The 24,488-nt window shown below is 47.0% G+C and overlaps 1 protein-coding gene across 1 annotated transcript in view; it reads left to right on the top strand.

Moving 5' to 3' along the window:
• ERO1A (endoplasmic reticulum oxidoreductase 1 alpha) overlaps positions 1-23,879 on the top strand; it is a 37,180-nt gene extending 13,301 nt beyond the window's left edge. Inside the window, exons 4-16 of the mRNA XM_081867459.1 lie at positions 30-71; positions 2,427-2,503; positions 3,888-3,961; positions 6,985-7,105; positions 9,854-9,900; positions 10,441-10,458; positions 12,142-12,168; positions 12,665-12,757; positions 14,135-14,385; positions 16,763-16,828; positions 19,275-19,361; positions 20,595-20,728; positions 21,145-23,879. Of these exons, the coding sequence (XP_081723585.1) occupies positions 30-71; positions 2,427-2,503; positions 3,888-3,961; positions 6,985-7,105; positions 9,854-9,900; positions 10,441-10,458; positions 12,142-12,168; positions 12,665-12,757; positions 14,135-14,385; positions 16,763-16,828; positions 19,275-19,361; positions 20,595-20,728; positions 21,145-21,205 (1,098 nt within the window). The 3' untranslated portion in view covers positions 21,206-23,879. The remainder of the gene's footprint in view (positions 1-29; positions 72-2,426; positions 2,504-3,887; positions 3,962-6,984; positions 7,106-9,853; positions 9,901-10,440; positions 10,459-12,141; positions 12,169-12,664; positions 12,758-14,134; positions 14,386-16,762; positions 16,829-19,274; positions 19,362-20,594; positions 20,729-21,144) is intronic.
• The last annotated feature ends 609 nt before the right edge of the window (positions 23,880-24,488 follow it).

Below are 24,488 nucleotides of genomic sequence, written 5' to 3' on the forward strand. Positions count from 1 at the left end.
AGATTTAATTTTGCATCTTCTGTTTTCAGGATGAAGTCCCTGGCAGAATTAGGTCGGAGAGTCACAACAAGGTAAGGGTCCCGGGCAAAACGGAGCTACTGAACTGTGACCTAGTTCTGCCCTTTCCTAGGAGAAGAATAATAGAATGAAAATGAATATTCTATTTTAAATGAAAATTTTCTAATATTCTCATTAATTTAACATCGCTATATACCATCAATGGTGTAGCGTGGGGGGCAGAATGGTTAGGGGTGCAAAAGTTCAACATCCGGTTGTGTCAATGGGCTCCGTTCAAAACGGCTTTCCCGTGCGAACCAGTGACATAACCAGACAATTCAACAACAATTTCTGCAACTCCGATCTCCTGGGTAACACGGATGCCATTAGGCAGTTGAATGCGCATGCGTACGCCGTCCATTTACCTCCCTCCGAACCCCATCCCTCCGCGTCGCCCGGAACGCTGGCAATCCACATTATGCCACTTCCCATCATTCTTGGATTAGCTATTTCCGGGGCTTTCATGCCCATGGGATTTCACCAAACGCACCCTCTCTTTCCCCCAGAAAAGTCACTGCACCAAAACAATGGGAGAATGGCCTAGGCTATGAGATTAACCCCACTCAACGGACCAGAATGTGGTCTAAACCCCCCTTTAAATCCACACCAATGAAAAGAAAAGAACTCACACTGAAACTCACCTACAGGTGGTACCTAACACCCAGAAAACTAGCACTAATATGCCCAGGAACCTCACCAAAATGCTGGAGAGGGTCACCTCCATAGGCACATACCTCCACATGTGGTGGGAGTGCCCCAAAATCCAACTATTCTGGACAACAACCATACGTGAAATATGTAAAATAATAATAATAATAATAATAATAATAATAATAATAATAATAATAATAATAATAATTTATTACTTATACCCCGCCCATCTGGCTGGGCCTCCCCAGCCACTCTGGGTGGCTTCCATAGAAACCAGGGCTGCCTTAAGATGTCTTCTGAATGTCAGGTAGTTGTTTATCGCTTTGACATCTGCTGGAAGGGCGTTCCACGGGGCAGGCGCTACTACCAAGAAGGCCCTTTGTCTGGTTCCCTGTAGCTTTGCTTCTCGCAATGAGGGAACCGCCAGAAGGCCCTCAGCGTCCGGGCAGAATGATGGGGGTGGAGACGCTCCTTCAAGTATACTGGACCGAGGCCGTTTAACTAAGCAAATATTAGAAATCACCCCAGAATTGGCCCTACTAAACATATTCCAAGACAATAATGCCTGTTTACACCACAAAGAACTTATAACCCACCTACTTTCAGCAGCCAGAAATACCATAACCAGACACTGGAGAGACCTGTCAGGAGTAAGCATGGACCAATGGTACCAAATAGTATGGGAAACAGCCCTACTAGAAAAATTAAGCAATAAACTGAAACTGACACGGGGACAAATAGAAGAAGACGCCTTCACCCCGGTATGGCTCCCTTTTATCACATACACAGCCCAACAAGACAAGGACAATAATCCACCAACAGCATATAAATCAATATGGCTAACCTGATCCAAAACACCCACCCACCCCACTCACACATGAAAACAAAGACCACCCCAGCCAACCACAAATGAATAACTGCACCCTAGGCCAACCCCAGCCTCTCTCACCACCAAAGGAACACAAGTGAATAGCAGAGGACCTGCACAAGCAAACACCAAACCCCATATATATTAAGTAAAATAGAAACATCGCCACCCACCCCACCCCACCCCTACCCATCTTCCACCCCTCTCCCCCTTTTCTAACATCTCAACAAATGAAACTGATTTGTAAAAATGTTACAAGAGAGAGACATTACACATACAGTGGTGCCTCGCAAGACGAAAAGAATCCGTTCCGCGAGTCTCTTCGTCTAGTGGTTTTTTTGTCTTGCGAAGCAAGCCCATTGACGGCTTAGCGGATTAGCGCTATTAGCGGCTTTTAGCGGCTTAGCGGATAAGCAGCTTAGTGGCTTAGAAAAAGGGGGGGGGGAGGAAAAAAACCCCCGCAGGAACTCACAATACATTTTCATCTTGCGAAGCAAGCCCATAGGAAATTCGTTTTGCGAAGCACCTCCAAAACGGAAAACTCTTTCGTCTAGCGAGTTTTCCGTCTTGTGAGGCATTTGTCTTGCGGGGCACCACTGTACTTCTGTAAATCAAGAAAATCTTTAATAAAAATACAAAAAAAGAAGAAGAAGTCACCGCACCAGTTTGGCCAGCTCACAAAGCTGCAATGTGGGTGGTCTGGGTAGGTCCCGATGTGACTTCCTGGGTGGTCCGTGGGCTGGCTGGTAGCTTTCTTCTGCCTTGGTTGGGTTTGGTGACTCCTGGTGGCCTTCCCCACGGCAGTGGGCTCTAATCAGCTTGAAAACAAACCTGTTGTTTTGCTTTGCAGTATTCTGAAGCCGCTGCCCACCTCACCGAGGACTGCGAAGAAGCTGAGAGACTTGGAGCCGTTGATGGATCCCTGAGGTGTGATGTCTTCATCTTGAAAAACTGGGGTGGCCTGTGAGGCAGGGTAGCTGCTGGTGTTTCTTAACTCCGAAAGCTGTAGAGACTTTGCTGCAAGCTCCCTTCTCGCTGTTTCGAGTCCTGTGGGCACCTGAAGCTCACAAAGGCAACAGGAAGCGTCCGAATCACACCTGCAAGGCCACAACTGCACCGCACACCTAAATCACTACAATACCACTTTATAAACAGTCATGGCTCCCCCCAGAGAATCCTGGGAGTTTGTGCTGAGCGTTGTTCGGAGATCCCCTTTATTCCCATCCCAGAGCTACAATTCCCAGAGTGGTTTAAATCATCATCATCATCATTTTTTATTTGTATGCCGCCTTTCCACAGTTAAAAAAAAATGCTCAAGGCGGCTTACAGCATAACAAGATTTACATAATTACAATAAATAAACCCCATCAGAAAAATACACAACCAAATGGGAAACAATTTCCACATAAATAAAAATTGTATACCGTATTTTTCGTCCCATAAGGCGCACCGGCCCATAGGATGCACCCAGTTTTTTTGGGGGGAAATAAAGGAAAAAACCAGGTCGGGGAACAGCGGTATGGCGGCGCTGCACCTCCCCGCTGTCCCCCGAGCTTGTGGGTCTGCCCGAAGCGCAGGGCACTCTGCTATCCATGCAGGAGGCTGCTATCCACAGCCTAGGGAGCCCTGCAGGAGTTCCCGCAGGGCTCCCTAGGCTGCGGATGTCTGCCTGAAGCGTGGGGCGCTCTGCTTCAGCACGCCCCGTGCTCCGTGCAGGAGGCTGCGGATGTCTTTCCGAAGTGCGGGGCGCTTTGCTTCAGTGCGCCCGGCGCTCCGTGCAGCCCCGCGGGCTCCCCAGGCTTTGCGGATAGCTTCCTGAAGCCTCTAGCTCTCCAAGCTTCAGCGAAAGCCTGCATTCGTCCCATAGGACGCACACAGATTTCCCCTTCATTTTTGGAGGGGGGAAAGTGCATCCTATAGGGCGAAAAATACGGTAGTTGGAAGGGACCACAAGGGTCACCTATAATGGTTATTTTATTATGATTATTTTACTATTACTATTTACTATTATGTTATGTTTTTAATAAGGTTTTCTGTAATGTGTTTTTAATGTTGTACACCACCCTGGGAACTTCTGATACAGGGCAGTATATAAATTGAATGATAATGGTAATAGTAATTATTATTGTTGTTGTTGTTATTATTACATCCCTGTGCAATGTAGGAATATTTCACCTAGTTGGGGCTTGAATCTGTGATCTTGAGATTTAAGAGTTTCATCCTCTACTGAATGAGTTATCCCCATTATTTTTAATATTATGTAAGAATGCTATAATGTCTAGTGACAAATATTTTCTTGCTTGATTTGTAGTGAGGAAACGGCGAGGGCTGTGATTCGATGGACACGGCATGATGATTCTGCAGACAGCTTTTGTGAAGTGGATGGTATTGGCTCTTGTGGTTCAACATGTTTCTGTCCCACCTTCCTCCCAAGTTGGGATATTTCCTGGGTTTTTTTAACTCCTGTGCTTTCACTTAACGCAGCTGGAAGAATTTTATTTTAAAAACCCCAAAATCTTCTAGACCCGTGTCACGTAAATAGGGACAGCAGCATTATTTGTTTGTTTGTTGCCTTGTTGCTGTTGACGTCGGCTTTTAAAAACCCTCAAATTAAACCTGGCTCGTGGAGGAAGGGGGATGTAAAAATGAAAAAGGAAGGTTTCTGTGGGGAGAGAGAGATAGCAGGGCAATGGCGTAAATAGAGCTCATAAGTATTCCACATGCCCAGTCATGTGGGGCAAACAGTAGCCACAGGAGACAGCAATGGCTAGCAAGCTGGAAGGCTTTAAAAGGGATTTAGGCAGATTCATGGAGGAGGAGAGGGCTATCAATGGCTGTTGTTGTTTAGTCATTTAGTTGTGCGACTCTTCGTGACCCCCTGGACCAGAGCACGCCAGGCACTCCTGTCTTCCACTGCCTCCCGCAGTTTGGTCAAACTCATGTTCGTAGCTTCGAGAACACTGTCCCACCACCTTGTCCTCTGTCGTCCCCTTCTCCTTGTGTCCTCCATCTTTCCCAACATCAGGGTCTTTTCCAGGGAGTCTTCTCTTCTCATGAGGTGGCCAAAGTCTTGGAGCCTCAGCTTCAGGATCTGTCCTTCCAGTGAGCACTCAGGGCTGATTTCCTTCAGAATGGAGAGGCTTGATCTTCTTGCAGTCCATGGGACTCTCAAGAGTCTCCTCCAGAACCATAATTCAAAATATCAATGGCTTCTAGCCAGAATAATTCTGCTCTGCTTCCACAGTTGGAGGCATTGATGCGTCTGAATGCTGGAAACCACAGGAAGACAGAGTTGCTCCTATGCTCAAATCCTGATAACAGGTTTCCCAAGGCATTTGGTTGGCAGCTGCGAGTACAGGATCCTGGACTAGATAGGGCATTGGCCAGATCCAATAGGCTCTTCCTATGTTCATAAGAACATATGGAATAACATATGGGATTTGGGTGGCGCACAGCGGCAAGAGTATTGTTAGTCCAGAAGTGGAAGCAAGAAGAAATTCTGACGAAAGAAGAATGGCAGACGAATTTAATGGACTATGCAGAATTGGACAAAATGACAGGAAGGATTCGAAACCTGCGGGATCAGAGATTTACAGAAGATTGGAAAAAGTATATGAATTATTTGAAGAGCAACTGTAATCAACAAATTACGCTAGTAGGACTGCAAGAAGTTTCGTAAGGAGAAATATACGAAGTGTTATAAAGTAGAAAAAATAGAGACATTGGTTATGAGTTTTAAATGTACAGTGGTACCTCAGGTTACATACGCTTCAGGTTACATACGCTTCAGGTTACAGACTCCGCTAACCCAGAAATAGTGCATCAGGTTAAGAACTTTGCTTCAGGATGAGAACAGAAATTGTGCTCCGACGGCGCGGCAGCAGCAGGAGGCCCCATTAGCTAAAGTGGTGCTTCAGGTTAAGAGCAGTTTCAGGTTAAGTACAGACCTCCGGAATGAATTAAGTCCTTAACCCGAGGTACCACTGTAATAGGAGGGAAAGTAAGATATGTGTACTAAGAGATTATATTGGACAATTTTCAGACAGGACAGTCAAAAATATGAATAAGATGTAAAAGTAGGTTTAATTATTGTTGAAAATGGTATGTTAAAAAAACTAATAAAAATTTTATATATATATGTGTGTGTATATACACACACACACACACACATATAAAAGGAGATTTGGGTGGTGCTGTGGTCTAAACCACTGAGCCTCTTGGGCTTGCCGATCAGAAGGTTGGCGGTTCGAATCCCTGAGACGGGGTGAGTTCCCGTTGCTCTGTCCCAGCTCCTGCCAGCCTAGCAGTTCGAAAGCACACCAGCGCAAGGAGATAAATAGGTACCACTGCAGCAGGAAGGTAAATGGCATTTCCATGCACTCTGGCACTCGTCACAGTCCTCTGTGCGCCAGTAGCGGTTTAGTCCTGCTAGCCACATGACCCGGAAAGCTGTCTGTGAACAAACGCTGGCTCCCTCGGCCTGAAAGCAAGATGAGCGCCACAACCCCATAGTCACCTTTGACTGGACTTAACCGTCCAGAGGTCCTTTACCTTTAGTTTTACCTATGGAGTATCCACAGCTTTTCAGGGACGCGGGTGGCGCTGTGGGTTAAACCACAGAGCGTAGGACTTGCCGATCAGAAGGTCGGCGGTTTGAATCCCCGCGACGGGGTGAGCTCCCGTTGATCGGTCCCTGCTCCTGCCAACCTAGCAGTTCGAAAGCACGTCAAAGTGCAAGTAGATAAATAGGAACTGCTACGGCAGGAAGGTAAAGGGCATTTCCGTGCGCCGCTCTGGTTCTCCAGAAGCGGCTTAGTCATGCTGGCCACATGACCCGGAAGCTGTACGCCAGTTCCCTCGGCCAATAAAGCGAGATGAGCGCCGCAACCCCAGAGTCGGCTACGACTGGACCTAATGGTCAGGGGTCCCTTTACCTTTATCCACAGCTTTACAGAGGTCAGTATCCTGTCCCTTTCTTGCAGGCTGAAATGGTACAGCTCTGCAACGGAGATATCGCATGAGTCTTCTTGTTTGAGCTCTCAGACCAGGCAATTTCAAAAGCAAGAAGGTTATTGGCTGGAGAACACATAGGAGCGAGGGAAGGAAGGAAATATGGGGACTGTTATTGACTTGCAGCTTTCCCCAAAGACAACATTTGATACAACCAACACAGTCCATAATCCTTGAAATATTCCTAAAATGGAGTCTAAACCTTGGGCTGGTCACACTTCTCTGAAGTCTCTCAGCCCCACTCACCTCACAGAGTGTTCGTTGTGGGGGAGGAAGGGAAAGGAGATTGTGAGCTGCTTTGAGACTCCTTTGGGTAGTGATAAAGCGGGATATCAAATCCAAACTCCTCCTCTTCTTCTGTCTTTCTGATTAAAATGCGGGAATGTCTTTTTTCTTAGATATCCAGTCTCCAGAAGCGGAGTACGTAGATTTGCTTCTCAATCCAGAACGTTACACTGGCTACAAGGGACCTGAAGCCTGGAAAATCTGGAACAGCATCTATGAAGAAAACTGTTTCAAGTAGGTTCCTTTTGAGTGGCTGGATTCAGAGATTTATTAGATCAAACACACAGACACAGACACAGACACACACACACACACACACACACACACACATCCTTTTACAGCCCATCGTTTCCTGCCAAGGGGTTATTTGCTTGTTTATAAAATGCTTATTGCCTAATAATAGAAAGCATAACTTTTGCTATCAAAAAAGTGCATGCGCTCTGCTTGTTTTTATTGGAACCCTTGTCGGTTCATATGAATGTGTGTAAGATTATATCCAACTGTATAAATTGTATGTAATTTTTTATTCAAACAAATAAGTTCCAAGTAATAGTAAATACAGTCATAAAAGCAGGAAGAATAAAATTACAAGATAATAATAATAATGATAAATATTTGCATTTTATTTGAAATTATATTTATATCTGTAACAGCTTTTGCTTGCTTTTATATATGCAATAGTTGTTTTCTATTTTTATTGTATTGTGAGGTCGCTTCAAAATGCCTCCTAGGAAGTGATTTGTTAATTAATTAATTAATTAATTAATAATGGATTGCATTTGCATTTGTAATAGCAATTATATTTTAAAATGTTTAAAAATACATTATAAATCATAAAAAAGCTTATCGCCTGCCTCTCAAATCTGCTTTCTTAGATGACCTTTAACAAAAAAATTAACATCCGTACGAGAAAAAAAAGCAAAAAACAAACTAATCCTAAAGCAGCAGTAAAAGCAGGCAAATTGCAAAAAACCTACAGCACCCAAAGACCCATAAAATGGCCACAGCAATCCTGACATGCGGCCATAATTTTAAATGTTTCAGTAGGAAAATACAAAGAACTCGGTTTAAAAGCTTGAACAAATAGGCTTTGGGCACCAATGTAAAATGCTGTGATCATGGCAGGCGATAGGTTAAATGTTTTAGGGGAGGGTGTCCCAACTCCCAGGGGGCCACAGCCAAAAAGACCCTGCTGTTTGCCTTTCTTCCATAGACGCAGGTGTTGAATTAAGATGTCGAATGACTATCTTGACAACTAGGCAAGATTCACAGTGGGGAGTAAGCCGACCTTTGCTAAGCCGGCACCCGCCATATTTTTTTGGACTACAACTCCCATCACTCCCAGCCAGCGCAGCAAAGGCTGCCGCAATAAGCAGACTCTTTGCAGGCACCCAGCTCGTAGTAGTAGTAGTAGTAGTAATAATAATAATAATAATAATAATTTATTATTTATACCCCGCTCATCTGGCTGAGTCTCCCCAGCCACTCTGGGCAGCTTCCAATCAAGTGTTAAAAACAATACAGCATTAAATATTAAAAACTTCCCTAAACAGGGCTGCCTTCAGATGTCTTTTAAAAAGAAGATAGCTGCTTATTTCCTTCACATCTGAAGGGAGGGTGTTCCACAGGGCGGGCGCCACTACCGAGAAGGCCCTGTGTCTGGTTCCCTGTAACCTCACTTCTCACAATGAGGGAACCGCCAGAAGGCCCTCCGCGCTGGATCTCAGTGTCCGGGCTGAACGATGGGGGTGGAGATGCTCCTTCAGGTATACTGGACCGAGGCCGTTTAGGGCTTTAAAGGTCAGCACCAACACTTTGAATTGTGCTCAGAAACGTACTGGGAGCCAATGCAGATCTCTCAGGACCGGTGTTATGTGGTCCCGGCGGCCACTCCCAGTCACCAGTCTAGCTGCCACATTCTGGATTAGTTGTAGTTTCCGGGTCACCTTCAAAGGTAGCCCCACGTAGAGCGCATTGCAGTAGTCCAAAGCAAGGCCTTTGTAAGTCTGCGTTCTGAATTGCCTCTAGAAATGGATGAGATTCCTGTGAAGTCCTTTTAAAGAATTGGCACAATGTGTTCCCTAACACATGATGGAAGGATTGTATCTCAGCTGTGAAATATTGGAATTGCGTACAGATTAGTTTTGCCTTCAGAGCTTGAGCCAAGGGTAGCCTAGGACGGGGCCTTTTCGGTGGTGGCACCCTGTTGGTGGAAAGTCACCCAAGCAGAGATGTTCCTTTAGCAGGCAACAGTCAGCACGACTTTATTTCCCTGGCCTTTTTGGCAGAATGTTTGCTCTCTCCCACAGTCGATTGGCTTGTTTTAGTGATGGCTTTTTATTAGAGATCGTTTCTTTTCTTTTTTCCAAATAATATTTATTATTTTCAGTAGATAAACATAGTAAAAAAAAGATTAACAATAATAAAAACAAAGAAAAAAAGAAAAAAAGAAAAAAGATACATACAGCATATTACCACTTAATTAATTAAAATTAAGTACCATCCATCTTCATAAACATAGTATTTGACTTCCTCGAATCTCTTCCATCCGAATTTCTTAGTAATTATATGTAGCAGTTTCCAATATCAGTGTTTCAAAAGACCATATCACAGTCCTAATCATATTACCATACATAACTTTCTTTATCGTACATTTTCTTATTTATAAATTTAATTCCAGTTTAATCCTAGCCCTAATTGTTTCTTTCAAGTGGTTACATATCTTTAATATTACAATATTTATTCAAATAGTCTTTAAATTTCTTCTAGTCTTCTTGGTGTTCCTCTTCTTTCTGGTCGCGGATTCTCCCGGTGAGATCAGCCAGCTCCATAAACGCCATCATCTTCATTATTAGAGATCGTTTCTGGGGGGGAATGGATGTCACCTGGAAATCTGATGGAATGGTGGAGTACAAATGTCTTTTAAAAAATTAAAGGACCCTTTTGATTTATTTATTTTTTAAATACTTTTTTGTCTCCTAGACCTCAGTCCGTAAAAAGGCCTTTAAATCCCTTGGCTTCTGGAAGAGGTGAGTTCATATTTTGTTTTACACTGCCTGCTTGATAGTGCTGCAAAATAAGTTTTTATAGAAATACAGTTTAAACAAAATAAAAATTGGGGAAAGCAGCTGATACAAATGAGAGAATGGTTAAAGAGCCTGAAGATTTTGCTAGGTGTGCAGAAAGATAGCGAGGAATGTGGTTTGGAATTAGTCACAGATTTCAGAATCCCCAGGTTTTCAATTTTCATTGAACCAAAAAGTAAGGTTTCTAGTCCCTGTCGATGCAAATCTAGACTTGAAAAGTATGCTGGCAATAGTTGTGTAGTGGCTGCATAAGATTCCCCATTATGGTAGGATACAGTCAAATAAGAGAGGAAATGCAAATTTGTATAATAATGCAGGACTGGGGTTCCCTGCATGCAGAGTTTTAATACCTTATAATGCAGAATACACTTAGTCCTCTTCTTAGGTGGTCAGCCAAATAATCTAGACATGCAGGGGGAAGTTGTCGCTCCTTTTTGAAAGTGTAGTGTGAGTGATAACATTATCTTTTTCTTAAATTTGCAGCTGCAGGAGAAAATGAAGGTGAGTCACTCTCCAGCTGGGGCCGAGAAGGACAAATTTCATGGAGGACAGAAAGCCCTTAGTCCCTGCTGTCAATTAATTCCATGTTCCAGGACAGTACAGCATTGACCTCAACATTTTTGCATTTCATTTCATTTCACACACTTTATAAGAATCTGGTCCAATACAAAAAAGTCATGATAGAAACATAACTTTGAAATAAACAACTTATATCAAGTAAAGTAATATTCAATAATCCATTAGAATAAAATAAAAAGGTAAAGGGACCCCTGACCGTTAAGTCCAGTCGCGGACAACTCTGGGGTTGCATGCTCATCTCGCTTTACAGGCTGAGAGAGCTGGCGTTTGTCTGTAGACAGCTTTCCGGGTCATGTGGCCAGCAGGACTAAGCCGCTTCTGGTGAAACCAGAGCAGCGCACGGAAATGCCGTTTACCCTCCCGCCTGAGTGGTACCTATTTATCTGCTTGCGCTGGTGTCCTTTCGAACTGCTAGGTGGGCAGGAGCTGGGACTGAGCAACGGGAGCTCACTCCATCGTGGGGATTCGAACCGCCAACCTTCCGATTGGCAAGCCCAAGAGGCTCTGTGGTTTAGACCACAGCGCCACCCACATCCCTAGAATACAATAGTGCACAATAAAATCAGCTCTCGAAATATCAGCAAAATCAAACAGAAATTCACTCTAATAAACTGTTACTAAACCACAACCAATAATAAATAATACCTGCACAATGCATAAAATACCAGAATACATACAAAACCATGTAAAAGGATCAATTTGAGAAACAAAGATGCACAACGTATAAAATTTTTTTAAAAAAATAAAACCCCTGAACTCCACTCCTCTCTTCCCAGCTGTTCTTAAAGTCATGATCTGGGAGAGGCTGTGGCTCAGGTGGACTTGACTGAGGGTTTTGGAGATGATGCTCTTTTGACCTTATTTGCATTTTATAATATATAACATGGGTAGGCAAACTAAGACCTGGGGTCCGGATTCGGCCCAATCGCCTTCTAAATCCGGCCCCCAGATGGTCCGGGAACCAGTGTGTTTTTACATGAGTAGAATGTGTCCTTTTATTTAAAATGCATCTCTGGGTTAGTTGCGGGGCATAGCAATTCGTTCATTTTTTTCCTTTTCAAAATATAGTCTGGCCCCCCACAAGGTCTGAGGGACAGTGGAACGGCCCCCTGCAGAAAAAGTTTGCTGACCCCTGATATATAATGTCTGTGGCAGCAACTCTGTTCTGAAGCCTCCTAGGGCTGGAGAGCGAGGGGCGAGGCAGGTGGAAAAAGCCATCGCTTGACTGCCAGCACAAAGCATCTCTCCTCAGCTCCCATCGCGCTTGACCACTGGCCATGCCAGCTGCGGCCGATGGCATTTGGACGCCAGCAGCATCTAGAAGCACCAGGGAAGTTGGAAGTCAGGTTCATAATCTGGGGCCAAAGTCCCTTTTGGTCTGAATCCTGGCAGGGCTGTTGCGTTTAGCCCAGCCTTTTCCATCCTGGAGTTGCACTCGCTGTGGCTGATGGGACTTGTAGTCCAAAATGTCTGGAAGAGGCAGGAGGTTGACGAAGGCCAATTACAACCTCTGCTTTGCATGCAACAAATGTGATTTTTTTAAAACATTCACCTTTCTCTCATGGAAGAATCCTCCTGACTATTGTCTTGTTTCTGTATTTCCAGGGAACATGTTTTACAGCTGGCTGCAAGGTATCCACTTTTTCCTGTTTGCTTCGCTCTCGATAACCGAGGCAATATCATATTATTTATTGCAACGTTGTAGTTATTAGTAGTATTAGCATTATTTTAACGTATTACAGTGGTGCCTCGCAAGACGAAAATAATTTGTTCCGCGAGTCTCTTCGTCTTGCGGTTTTTTCGTCTTGCGAAGCAAGCCCATTGACGGCTTAGTGGCTTAGAAAAAGGGGGGGAAAGGAAAAAAACTCGCAAGCCCATAGGGAAATTCGTCTTGCGAAGCGCCTCGAAAAACGGAAAACCCTTTCGTCTGGCGGGTTTTTTGTCTTGCGAGGCATTCATCTTGCGGGGCACCACTGTACCTACCCTTCTTCCAAATTGGAGATTGCATCAATTTAAAACACAGTTTAGAAACCTACGCTGCATTTATTCCATTGCCCAATTTTTATACTCTCAGCTGCAGGTGTGCCCTCTTCCTTCCTTTTTCAGTATCTCTGAATATTTCTTGCAGGTGTCTGTGTGGAGAAAAGGGCTTTCTACAGGCTCATTTCTGGCCTCCATGCCAGCATCAACATCCATCTCAGCGCCAGGTACCTTTTGGAAGGTACTGCATTCTAATTCCTTTGGGGAGGCTATTGTTTTTTGCTTGTTTTGCTGTTACTTATTTTGTGTGCAGAAGTGTCCTGCAGCCAAACTGGAAGCTGCGCTGGACTTTCGGCTTCCCAAAATCGTTCGAAAACTGGAACACTCACTTCCGGGTTTCGAACGTTCAGGAGCCAAGGCGTTCGGCTTCCAAGGTACGACTGTACAGTGGTACCTTGGAAGTCGAACGGAATCCATTCTGGAAGTCCGTTCAACTTCCAAAATGTTCAGAAACCAAGGTGCGGCTTCTGATTGGCTGCAGGAAGCTCCTGCAGCCAATCAGAAGCCACGTCGGACATTCAGGTTTCAAAGAACATTCGCAAACCGGAACACTCACTTCTGGGTTTGCGGCATTCGGGAGCCAAAATGTTCGACTCACAAGGCATTCGCGAACCAAGGTATGAGTGTATATAAATTTAACTAATAATAATAATAATACAGTCATACCTCGGGTTACAGCCGCTTCAGGTTGCGTTTTTTTGGGTTGTGGACTGCCGAAACCCGGAAGTACTGGAACGGGTTACTTCTGGGTCTCGGCAGTCACACATGCGCAGAAGCGCTAAATCGTACTTTGCGCAGAAGCGCCGAATCGCAACCCATGCGTGCACAGACACGGGTTGTGAACGTGCATCCCGCACGGATCACGTTCGCAACCCGAGCGTCCGCTGTACAGTGGTAACTCGGTTTAAGGACAGTCTTGTTTGAGAGCAATTTGGTTTATGAACTCCGCAAAACCGGAAGTAGTGTCCCGGTTTGTGAACTTTACTTCGGTCTAAGAACAGAATCCGAATGGTGGAAGGGCACTGGCGGTGGGAGGACTCATTAGGGAAAGCGCGCCTCAGTTTAAGAACGGTTTCAGTTTAAGAACAGAATTCCGGAACGGATTAAGTTTGTAAACTGAGGTACTACTGTAATAATAATAATAATAATAATAATACAGTGGTACCTCGGGTTACATACGCTTCAGGTTACAGACTCCACTAACCCAGAAATACTGCTTCAGGTTAAGAACTGTGCTTCAGGATGAGAACAGAAATCGTGCTCCGGCGGTGCGGTGGCAGCAGGAGGCCCCATTAGCTAAAGTGGTGCTTCAGGTTAAGAACCGTTTCAGGTTAAGAACGGACCTCCGGAATGAATTAAGTACTTAACCAGAGGTACCACTGTAATAAATTTTATTTATACCCCACCCTCCCCGGCCAGAGCCGGCCTCAGGGCAATTTAAATGCAGCCTCATTTTAAAAGTAGCCCATAGATCAAAACCCTAAGGGGAGGGAATGTTCCACATACTTCCAGGAAGACTGAGAGTCCTTTGACGCGTTTCCTTTTTCCTTTGCCCCAGACACGTGGGCAGCTGAGCGTTGGGGCCACAACATCACGGAGTTCCAGCAGCGCTTTGATGAAGTCCTGACTCAGGGCGAGGGTCCCAGGAGGCTCAAGAACCTCTACTTCCTCTACCTGATAGAGCTGCGGGCGCTATCCAAAGCCCTACCGTACTTCCAGCGCCCCGATTTCCAGCTGTTCACGGGGGCCGAAAGCCAGGATGAAGAAACCAAGAGCCGCCTTTTGGAAATCCTTCATTTAACCAAGCAAGTGCCATTGGATTGAGGTCTCGTGGGTGGGAAGTGTCTTTGGGGGGGTGTCTTGAGGAAGGGGGAGGTGGCAGCAAGCCATTTTGCTTTATGTGTGTGTTGTGGTTTTGTTTTTGTGTTTTGGTTTTGTTTCTGGTGTGCAGAATTTGAATTACCTGGATGTAGTGATAGATTTGAGGCTGGGGTGGGGGGGAGACATATTGCCATCTGTCTCATACGTGATGGGGCTTCCCCTCCCTCTGCCACCCAATCATAGCTGTCAACTTACAGATTTGAAAATAAGGGACCAGCAGCCTCGAAAATAAGGGATCAGCAGCCAAAATAAGGGATTTTCAGAGCGCAGGTATGTTCGACTTCTGAGCGCCTCCGAGCCAAAGCAGAAAGCCCAGCCAGCAGCCAAACGAAGCCTCAAGCGGTGGTTCCCACAGCGCAGCAACCCGGCAAAGGGGATGCAGCAAGGAAAACCACCGTCACCTCTCCGCTGGGAAGCGCTGAGCAAAGGCGAGTCCCCAGGCAACGCGGCTGATTTGATCGGCACAAGGCATGCAAGCTCCACCCCCCAGTCGTTCTTAGACTCCTTATTGGGTGAGCAACGCAGCCAAGCAACACAGTTGGGGCCTCCCTCCTCCCTGGTCGGCAGGGAGGGAGGGAGGGAGAGGAGCTGCTTCCTTTGAAACCTGGGAAATTTAAGGGACATCATCAATAAGGGACAGCAGCGGGACACGGCACTGGGATAAGGGACTTTCCCGCCAAATAAGGGACGGTTGGCAGCTATGCTCCCAATCTGTTCCAGAGGGACTCCCAAACCTCAAGAGGAGATTTTTAGTGGTGGTGGTGGAAGGGGGGCTGCAGGGGGAGGGAGAACAGGCTAGTAAAGGCTGACATGGTAGAAGTTTATAAAATTATACATGGCCTGGAGAAATATAATAATAATAATTTATCATTTGTACCCTGCCCATCTGGCTGGGTTTCCCCAGCCACTCTGGGCGGCTTCCAACAAAGATCAAAAATACATTAAAATGTCACACATTAAAAACAGGGCTGCCTTCAGATGTCTTCTAAATGTCAGGTAGCTGTTTATCTCTTTGACATCTGGTGGGAGGGCGTTCCACAGGGCGGGTGCCACCACCGAGAAGGCCCTCTGCCTGGTTCCCTGTAACTTGGCTTTTCGCAGTGAAGGAACCGCCAGAAGGCCCTTGGCGCTGGATCTCAGTGTCCGGGCTGAACGATGGGGGTGGAGACGCTCCTTCAGGTACACTCGACCAAGGCCGTTTAGGGCTTTAAAGGTCAGCACCAGCACTTTGAATTGTGCTCAGAAACCTACTAGGAGCCAGTGTAGGTCTTTCAAGACCTATGTTATGTGGTCTCGGCGGCCATTCTCAGTCACCAGTCTAGCTGCCGCATTCTGGATTAGTTGTAGTTTCCGGGTCACCTTCAAAGGTAGCCCCACATACAGCACATTGCAGTAGTCCAAGCGGGAGATAACCAGAGCATGCACCACTCTGGCGAGGCAGTCTGCAGGCAGGTAGGGTCTCATCCTGCGTACCAGATGGAGCTGGTAAACAGCTGCCCTGGACACAGAGTTGACCTGTACCTCCATGGACAGCTGTGAGTCCAAAATGACTCCCAGGCTGCGCACCTGGTCCTTCTGGGGCACAGTTGCCCCATTCAGGACCAGGGAGTCCTCCACACCATCCCGCAGGCAGAGAAGTTTTTCTCCCCCTAACACTAGAACCTGAATGTTGGAAGATTCAGGGCAGAGGAAAGAAAAATCCTTCACGCAGTACTGAGTTAAACTGTGGAACTCTCTCCCACTGGAAGCAGTGATGGCCACAAATTTGGATGGCTTTAAAAGAGGATTGGGCAAATTTCAGGAGGAGGGGGCTATTGACGACTGCTAGCCAGGACGGCTCTTTTCTGTCTCCCTGGTTGAAGGCAGCAATGCTTCTGAACTCCAGTTGCTGGAAACCCAAAGACTGGTGAGATGCTCTTGTGTTCGAATTCTGCTTCTAGCTTCCTAGAGGTATCTGCCTGGCCCCTGTGAGAAGAGGATACTGGACTGGCCTGACCCTGCAGGCTCTTTTTACGTTTTTAAGCAACTAAACAGCACAGCAAATAGATAGGCTAACTTGCAGTTTTTTAATGACTCCGAAGGTATTGATTTTATACAGTGCTTTTTTCCCCCTTTAAAAATAATGTTTAGGGGAACTCTCATTTCCTGCTCATTTTGAAATACCGCCCCTCAATGAGGCCAAACTTCGATTCACAAAATGTTTAGGGGTATGCGTCCCCCCCAGAAAAAAGCACTGTTTTTTTGTAAATGGCATGTCAACAAAGGACTCCAATTATAAACGATGTTTTGTTTCTGCTTTAGATCGTTCCCTTTGCACTTCAACGAAAATTCACTCTTTGCTGGGAACCAAAAAGAAGCGGCTAAATTGAAGGTAAGATTCTGTCTCTGGTGGCAAACAAACATTTTTTTTGCGGGGGGGGGGGTGGTGGCAGAATTTACTGTCTCTCTGCTGCAATTATGGCAATGATCGTTAAGTGAAGGTCAGGGGTGAAATGGCTTTCTCCCCCATTATTTTCTGGATCTTCATATGTATAGGAGGTGACGTCTTCTACTCTGACTGCAGAAACTAGTGTGATGTTACTGTAAGGTTGCCAGATTTTTTTCCAAAGAATCCAGGGACACCTTTTTTTAAAAAAAGAGAGAGAAAACATTTATTTTATTTTAAAAAGTTTAAAAAACGAAAAGAAGAAGTAATATCTTCTCTTCTGTGGTCTCCTCTATTGGGCTGCCTTCCTCTGGGTCCCAGCCAGCTCTCTTGGAGCACTAGCCGACGTGGAGTAGGCTCGGATCGGGCCTGGGCTCGGCCACTTGTCCTTGCCCTCCCAGTGCTCTCCTACCTCTCCCCTCTTTTTTCTCCTTCCTCTTTCTCTCTCTTCCTTTTTCCTTCTCCTCTCCTCCTTCTCCCTGCACCAGCTCCAGGGTTTTCCTGGTCCTGGAGCGCCGCTGGGCAGTTGGCCGGGTGGCCAAGTGCTCTCGCTCCCGGTTCAATTTGGGTTGCAGGAGGAGGGGTCAGCAGTTCCCCCAGTTGACACGCCGGGCATCCCGGTTCCCCCTTGGCAGTGGCGGTGGGAGCGGCAGTGGCAGCAGCCTGGAGCCAGTCTGGTAGCGCAGTTGGCTCTGGCTGGCTTCAGGAGCTGCTCGCTGCTGTGGTGCCCGCCATTTTGCCTTGCTGGAAGTCCCCTAATAATAATAATAATAATAATAATAATAATAATAATAATAGTAATAATAATAATATGTGCTGGTCCGGGGGGGGGGTTACCATGCGGCGTTGTCCGTGTCCGGTCCAAGGCTGAAGCGGGGTCCAAGGCAGGGAGTCGGGTGAGGTCAGGAGCTTCGACAGGACAGGGTTCAGGCAGGAACTGGCTACCAACGATGTTGCTCCTGCAACTTGGGACTGGGGCTGGCCAGCTTTTATCTGCCCCGAGGCATAGGGCGGCCCCAATCCTCTGGTGACTCGCCTCTCCTGGCCTGGAGGCGAGCACTCCTCCTGCGGAAACTTAGTTCCCTCCGCCTCTCTGCCCTGAGCCTCTTCAGCTCAGGAGAGGCTGGACCCAGAGGCAACCTCAGCTTCCCCTGATGGGGCTGAGAGTGGAGCACCTGCAGGCAATGGGTCCTCCATCACCTCAGGAGCCAGAGCAGACTCAGCTGGTGCCTGCACCTGAGGATCCAGCACAGGTGAGGACCCTTCAGGCTCAAGCCCCAGCCCCGGCTCAGCTGGTTCTGAAGGCGGGGACTCCTGTGCAGGCTGGGATTCCTCAGGTTCAGCCTCTGAATCAGATTCCCAGGCCATCACATAATAATTCATTATTTATATCCCGCCCATCTGGTGTGTCTTGTGCCGTTGAACCAATCATGCAACATTCATTCCCTACTAATAAATCTACAACACTTAAAATATAAATCCGGGGACATTAAATGAAATCTGGGGACAGATTTTGACCGGGGACAGATTTGTAAATCCGGGGACTGTCCCCAGGAAACGGGGATGTCTGGTATCCATATGTTACTGAATATTCCATCGGCACCTGGGGGTGGCAGGGAGCCGTCATTGACGAAATGTTCCATGTCCAACTTCTGTGAGGGAAGTGTAGCTGTCAGTTTGGCTGGGAGGAAAACAGCCCAGAGGCCACAGCAGAAGCTGTGTGGGATGGGTGGAGGTCTGGAAATTCCAAAAGGTGTGGACTTCAAGGGGCAGAAAGTCTAGGGCAGGGGTGGGCAGCCTGCAGCCCAGGGGTGTCAGGGCAGAGGGAAAGATGGGAGAAAGGGGTTGGCAGAGAGACAAAGATTTTCAGCTTCATTCTCACTCCACTGCGGACAAGTAGCCCCCTGCTGGACTGCTCCAAAGGAATGTGGCCTTTGATGGAAAATATGGCCCCCACACCAGGTCTAGAGGTAGGTTAGTCAACGGAAAGGGGGGGGGTGAGGTAAGCAACTGAGGTGCCTAAAATTTAAAGAGAAACGATAATACGTTCAGATCTGGTTTGTAAAATCACAGCAGTAGCTTGGAATGGCAAGTCCTAAAGGAGCGGAGAAGTGTGCTTGTATGTGTTGAATTCCCACAGGTTTATACGAACCAAATGTAACTGAGGGACTCCAAAATGGATTCTGCATATGGCAGGGTTTTTAATAGGTCAGCATGGATTTTTTGTGTGTGAAATTACTTCCAAGATATTTCATGGGAAGTGATTCATGAAAGGAGTGAATTAATTAACAGAAACTAAACACCCCAACCTGGAGTTTCTTAGCAATTGGGTGAAAGACAAACCTGCTTTCTAACGACTTTTTTTCCTCTTTTTCCCTCCTTGCCAAACCAGGAAGAATTTAGACTCCATTTTAGGAACATTTCAAGGATTATGGACTGTGTTGGTTGCATCAAATGTCGTCTTTGGGGAAAGCTGCAAGTAAGTAACAGTCGCCATATTTCCTTCCTTCCCTCGCTCCTTGCAAAGATTTTTCATTCCTTTGCATATTTACTGCAGGCCAATGCACACAGGAGGGACACGGGTGGCGCTGTGGGTTAAACCACAGAGCCTAGGACTTGCCGATCAGAAGGTGATTGGTTCGAATCCCCGCAACGGGGTGAGCTCCCGTTGCTCGGTCCCTGCTCCTGTCAACCTAGCAGTTCGAAAGCATGTCAAAGTGCAAGTAGATAAATAGGTACCGCTCTGGCGGGAAGGTAAACGGCGTTTCTGTGCGCTGCCCTGGTTCGCCAGAAGCGGCTTAGTCCTGCTGGCCACATGACCCAGAAGCTGTACACCGGCTCCCTCGGCCAATAAAGCGAGATGAGTGCCGCAACCCCAGAGTCGGCCACGACTGGACCTAATGGTCAGGGGTCCCTTTACCTTTGCCTAATGCACACAGGTATAATCTGCTAAGAACTTAAAAGTTTTGTTGTTGATTATTGCAAGCCACTCTGGGAACCTGTTTTGGCTGAAGGGCAAATACTTCAGTTTTTAATATTTAAAATAACCCTACACTATCCTGGTGCTGTCCAGATGTTGTTTGACTATCACAGAATTATAGAATTATGGAATTGAAAGGGAACTCGAGGGTCATCTAGCTCAGGCATAGGCAAACTCCGGCCCTCCAGATGTTTGGGACTACAATTCCCATCATCCCTAGCTAACAGGACCAGAGGTCTGGGACTGTAGTCCCAAACATCTGGAAGGCCAGAGTTTGCCTATGCCTGAATTCTAGTCTAGCCCCCTGCAATGCAGGAATCTCAACTAAAGCATCCATGACAGATGTCCATCCAACCTCTTCTTAAAAACCTCTAAGAAAGGAGAATATTACCTCCTAAAGGAGACCATTCCACTGTCAAACAGCTCTTCCTGTCAGAATTTTTTTCCTGATGTGTAGTTCGAAACTCCTTTCTTGTAACTTGAATCCATTGGGCTCTAGTGCTCTCTTCCAGAGCAGGAGAATACAAATATTGTAATTCCTGACCCTTTAGCCATGCTTGCTAGGGATGATGGGAGTTTAAGGTTATAGCCAGGGGTGGAGATCCTCAAGGCTAGGGACTGAATGTGGCCCTCCATGCCTCTATCTGACCCTTGGAATTCTCCCCAGGCCACACCCCTTCATTGTCCCTGGACAGGTAGTTGTAACCCAATTCTTGTTCCCGTTGTGTACAGACTCAGGGCTTGGGAACAGCTCTGAAGATCCTGTTTTCTGAAAACCTGATAGAAAACATGCCGGAGAAAGGACCCTCGCCCAAATTCCATCTAACGAGGCAGGAAATTGTGTCCCTCTTCAACGCCTTTGGAAGGTGAGTGTGAGGTTTTGTGTCTGGAAACCTGCAGCTTCAACATCACACCAAACCATGGTTCTCACTAACCACGGTGCAGAGTGCAAACCATGGTTTGAGCTTCCAAACATACATACATCAGGTGATCCACAATTTACAGCTGCTTGTTAGATTCCGTTTTCTGTCCTCCCAGCTTCACTCTCACTTTCCTGGTTCAGCTAGCTTTGCAGACGGTACGGTAGACTCTGCGAGTGTAGCTTTCTCCCGATTGAAGTGCAGAGTGTTTGAGGACCGGGACATTTGCAGGGAAACCAAAATGCTTGTTTACAAAGCTGTTGTGGAACTGCAGGGTGCAGACGGCTCTGCCTTTTGCCTGTGTTTTGAGTCCAAAAGCTACCTAAGATCATGCTCTTTCCCTCTTGTGTCTCCCAATTCAGGATTTCAACAAGTATTAAGGAACTGGAAAACTTCAGGAACCTGCTGAGACCTCTCCACTGAAGCTGTTTCCTGATAAAGACTGGCACTCCTATTCTCCGCTGATGGTTGCTGCATCGTGGGCAGGCTAGCCCCCCAACCCCACCCCGATTTTGGCTAGAAGGGGGAGCGTGGGACTGTAAACCAGCAACCTTGCTTCCCCAGCTTGCGAGTTTTATACTGGCCGCAAGACTTAATCTTCCAGGGCTTCCTGGTCCTGTCGTCTTTGTGATCTGCCATGCAACGTCTTACGTGACCGAATCTCTCTCAATGGTGGAAGGCAAAACTGACCTCGGTTAAGTAATCCTCAGCCTGCAGTTTTCATTTAAGGATTTATGGAGTGCCTTTCTGGATCAGGCCCAAGCCCAGAGGTTCTTTGCAAGGATCCTGGTACGGTGCCGCCTCTGTTTTAGGGGGTGCAATGGAGATACCCTTGCTTTTGAACCATTTTGTTTTAATTAGATGAGAGAGCCGGCAGCTGCCCTTTAAAAAGACCCCCCCCCAAATAAATGCAGTTAAACTCAAACACAAGTTAGCTCTAAAGCAATGGGTAGCACTCCTTTTTGGGAGTTTTAGACTAGAATTCCCACCCAGTGGCGTATCGTGGAGAGGGTGGTGGTCCACAGGGGTGGTTGCCCTGGGAGCAAAATTTCAGCACTCAGTTCCATTATCAGGCTCCGTTGAAAATGGCTTGTCCATGCAAACCAGGAACTGGTGATGCACACTGTTAGGAAGCTGAACGCGCATGCGTATTCCATCCATTTCCCTGCCTCTGCGCAGCCCCGGGCACCGGCAACCCACGCTAGGCCACTGCTCCCACCATCCTACCTAACCATTGACCGCACTGCCAGGAACTGGGAGTCCAGAACAGCCGGGAGGGCACCATGTTAGCCATCCCTTGCTCTACAGTGCTGTATAGCACAGTCCTCAGGGAGGTACGGTATATGAAGCACACTCCGCAGGGAGACCTCTCCATCTGAGCACACCTGGATACAAGCCAGATCTAGGCTAGGCAGACATTTGCTCTGCTGCCCCAGGGATCTTCTGGGGGGTCAAATATCTTCTCCCCTATTCTTTTGGGAAATCCTTATAAGAGCTGTACCCTGGTCACAGGCTGAGGGAGCCGGTGTACAGCTTCCAGATCATATGGCCAGCATGACTAAGCCGCTTCTGGCGAACCAGAACAGCACACGGAAACGCCGTTTAGCTTCCCGCCGGAGCAGCACCTATTTATCTACTTGCACTTTGACGTGCTTTCGAACTGCTAGGTTGGCAGGAGCAGGGACAGAGCAACGGGAGCTCACCCCGTCGCAGGGATTCAAACTGCCGACCTTCTGATCGGCAAGTCCTAGGCTCTGTGGTTTAACCCACAGCACCACCCGCGTCCCTAGCTGCTATTAAAAGGCAAAATTACGATGGATGTGACTTGACATCTTTTTCTAAGAGAAGGGTGACCTCCATCCATCTTCATGGAGGTTAGAGAAACATTCTCCTCCTCTTGTAAGTCATGGGCACCCAAGGAAACTGAAAGTTGGAAGAGTTAGGGTAGATAAAAGAAAGTGCCTCTTTGCACAGCGCATAGTTTAGACTGGAGAACTTGTTTGCATAGGAAAAAGCAATGACCACCAGCCTATAGGGCTTTAAATGAGGATTACCGTATGTTCCGGCGTATAAGATAATAATAATAATTTATTATTTATACCCCGCCCATCTGGCTGGGCTTCCCCAGCCACTCTGGGTGGTTTCCAAAAAAAATATTAAAATACTGTAATACATCAAACATTAAAAGCTTCCCTAAACAGGGCTGCCTTCAGATGTCTTCTAAAAGTCTGGTAGTTGTTGTTCTCTTTGACATCTGGTGGGAGGGCGTTCCACAGGGTGGGTGCCACCACCGAGAAGGCCCTCTGCCTGGTTCCCTGTAACTTGGCTTCTCGCAGGGAGGGAACCACCAGAAGGCCCTCGGTGCTGGACCTCAGTGTCCGGGTAGAACGATGGGGGTGGAGACGCTCCTTCAGGTATACTGGATGAATTTTTATTCCTGGAAAATCACCCCAAAAGTCGGGGGTTGTCTTACACGCCAGGTATACACGTTGGGATGGAGAAGAGGGAGCCGGTGAGCAGAGGCACCTTCTGCCGTTGCTCCTCCTCCCTCCTCACAGACGGGGACGCGGAAAGTCCTTCCGAGCGCGGCGTTCACCCGCCTGCCCGCCAAACGCCTCGCCTCGGGCTGCTGCTGCTGCTGCGACAGCAGAGGCAGCGGAGGGGTGTGCGCTCTGTCCCTGGCGGCGCTCAAACTCTATAACTCTAAAATTGAACAGCAAAAGTTGAGGGGTCGTCTTATACGCCCAGTCGCCTAATACGCCGGAATATACGGTAGGCAAGTTTATGGAGGAGAAGGCTACCAATGGCTACTATCCAACCAACAAAGACTTCCCCTTTGGGCATCTGGTTTGCCACTGTGAGAACAGGATGACAGGCCTGATCCAGGAAGGTGGTTCTTAGTATTTTTGGTCCCAGAACCTGAACTGTCCAAGAGCCCTGTTGGGTTTCCTCCATCCCAAATCTTCTCTCTCTGCTTAATGGTACCTCATTTTACAAAACGCTCCGCACTCTGGAACTGCTGCGCTGGTCTCAGGAAAAAGAGAGAGGCTCCCGAATGATTTTTTACTGTGAATGTTAGCAGAGAAGGGCAACACCCGTCCCCAAATTTCTCTCCACTTCTCCTGAGAAAGCAGAAAGGAATTCTGAGCAATGATTTGTGCAGCTGTACTCGACGTGCTGTGAGCTACAGGGGGAAGTCATGTGGAAAGGGCTCAGGTTTGTAAAAAACAAACAAATGTGCATAAATGCAGAAGTGGGACTTACAGACCTGAAACAGAATGCTCTTGCTCTTTCATTTTATTCTCCTGAATTTGCGATGCAAAGGGGTGGACTTTGGGTCCCTCTGAACTCTACAGTTCTATGATTGCAAAGGGCTGGCTGGGTGAGCAAAATGATTTTCCTACACTGGTACGTTTCCTTAAAGAGAATTATTATTTATTATTATTTATTGAATTTATATACAGTGGTACCTCTGGATGCAAATGGGATCCGTTCTGGAGCCCTGTTCGCATCCTGAAGTGAACGTTCCGCGCGGGTTGCGGTTCACCACTTCCGCGCATGCGCATGACGTCCTTCCCCTGCAAAAGGAGCTCTAGGTGGTGACATGGTCTGCCTCATTTAATCCCCACAAAAACCCTGTGGGGTAGGCTAGGCTGAGAGGCTGGCCCAGTGGGAACTTCATGGCAGGGTGGGCATTCGAACCTTC

This window comes from Podarcis erhardii, assembly GCF_964252035.2.
Source record: "Podarcis erhardii genome assembly, chromosome: 1".
Lineage (NCBI taxonomy): Eukaryota > Metazoa > Chordata > Lepidosauria > Squamata > Lacertidae > Podarcis > Podarcis erhardii.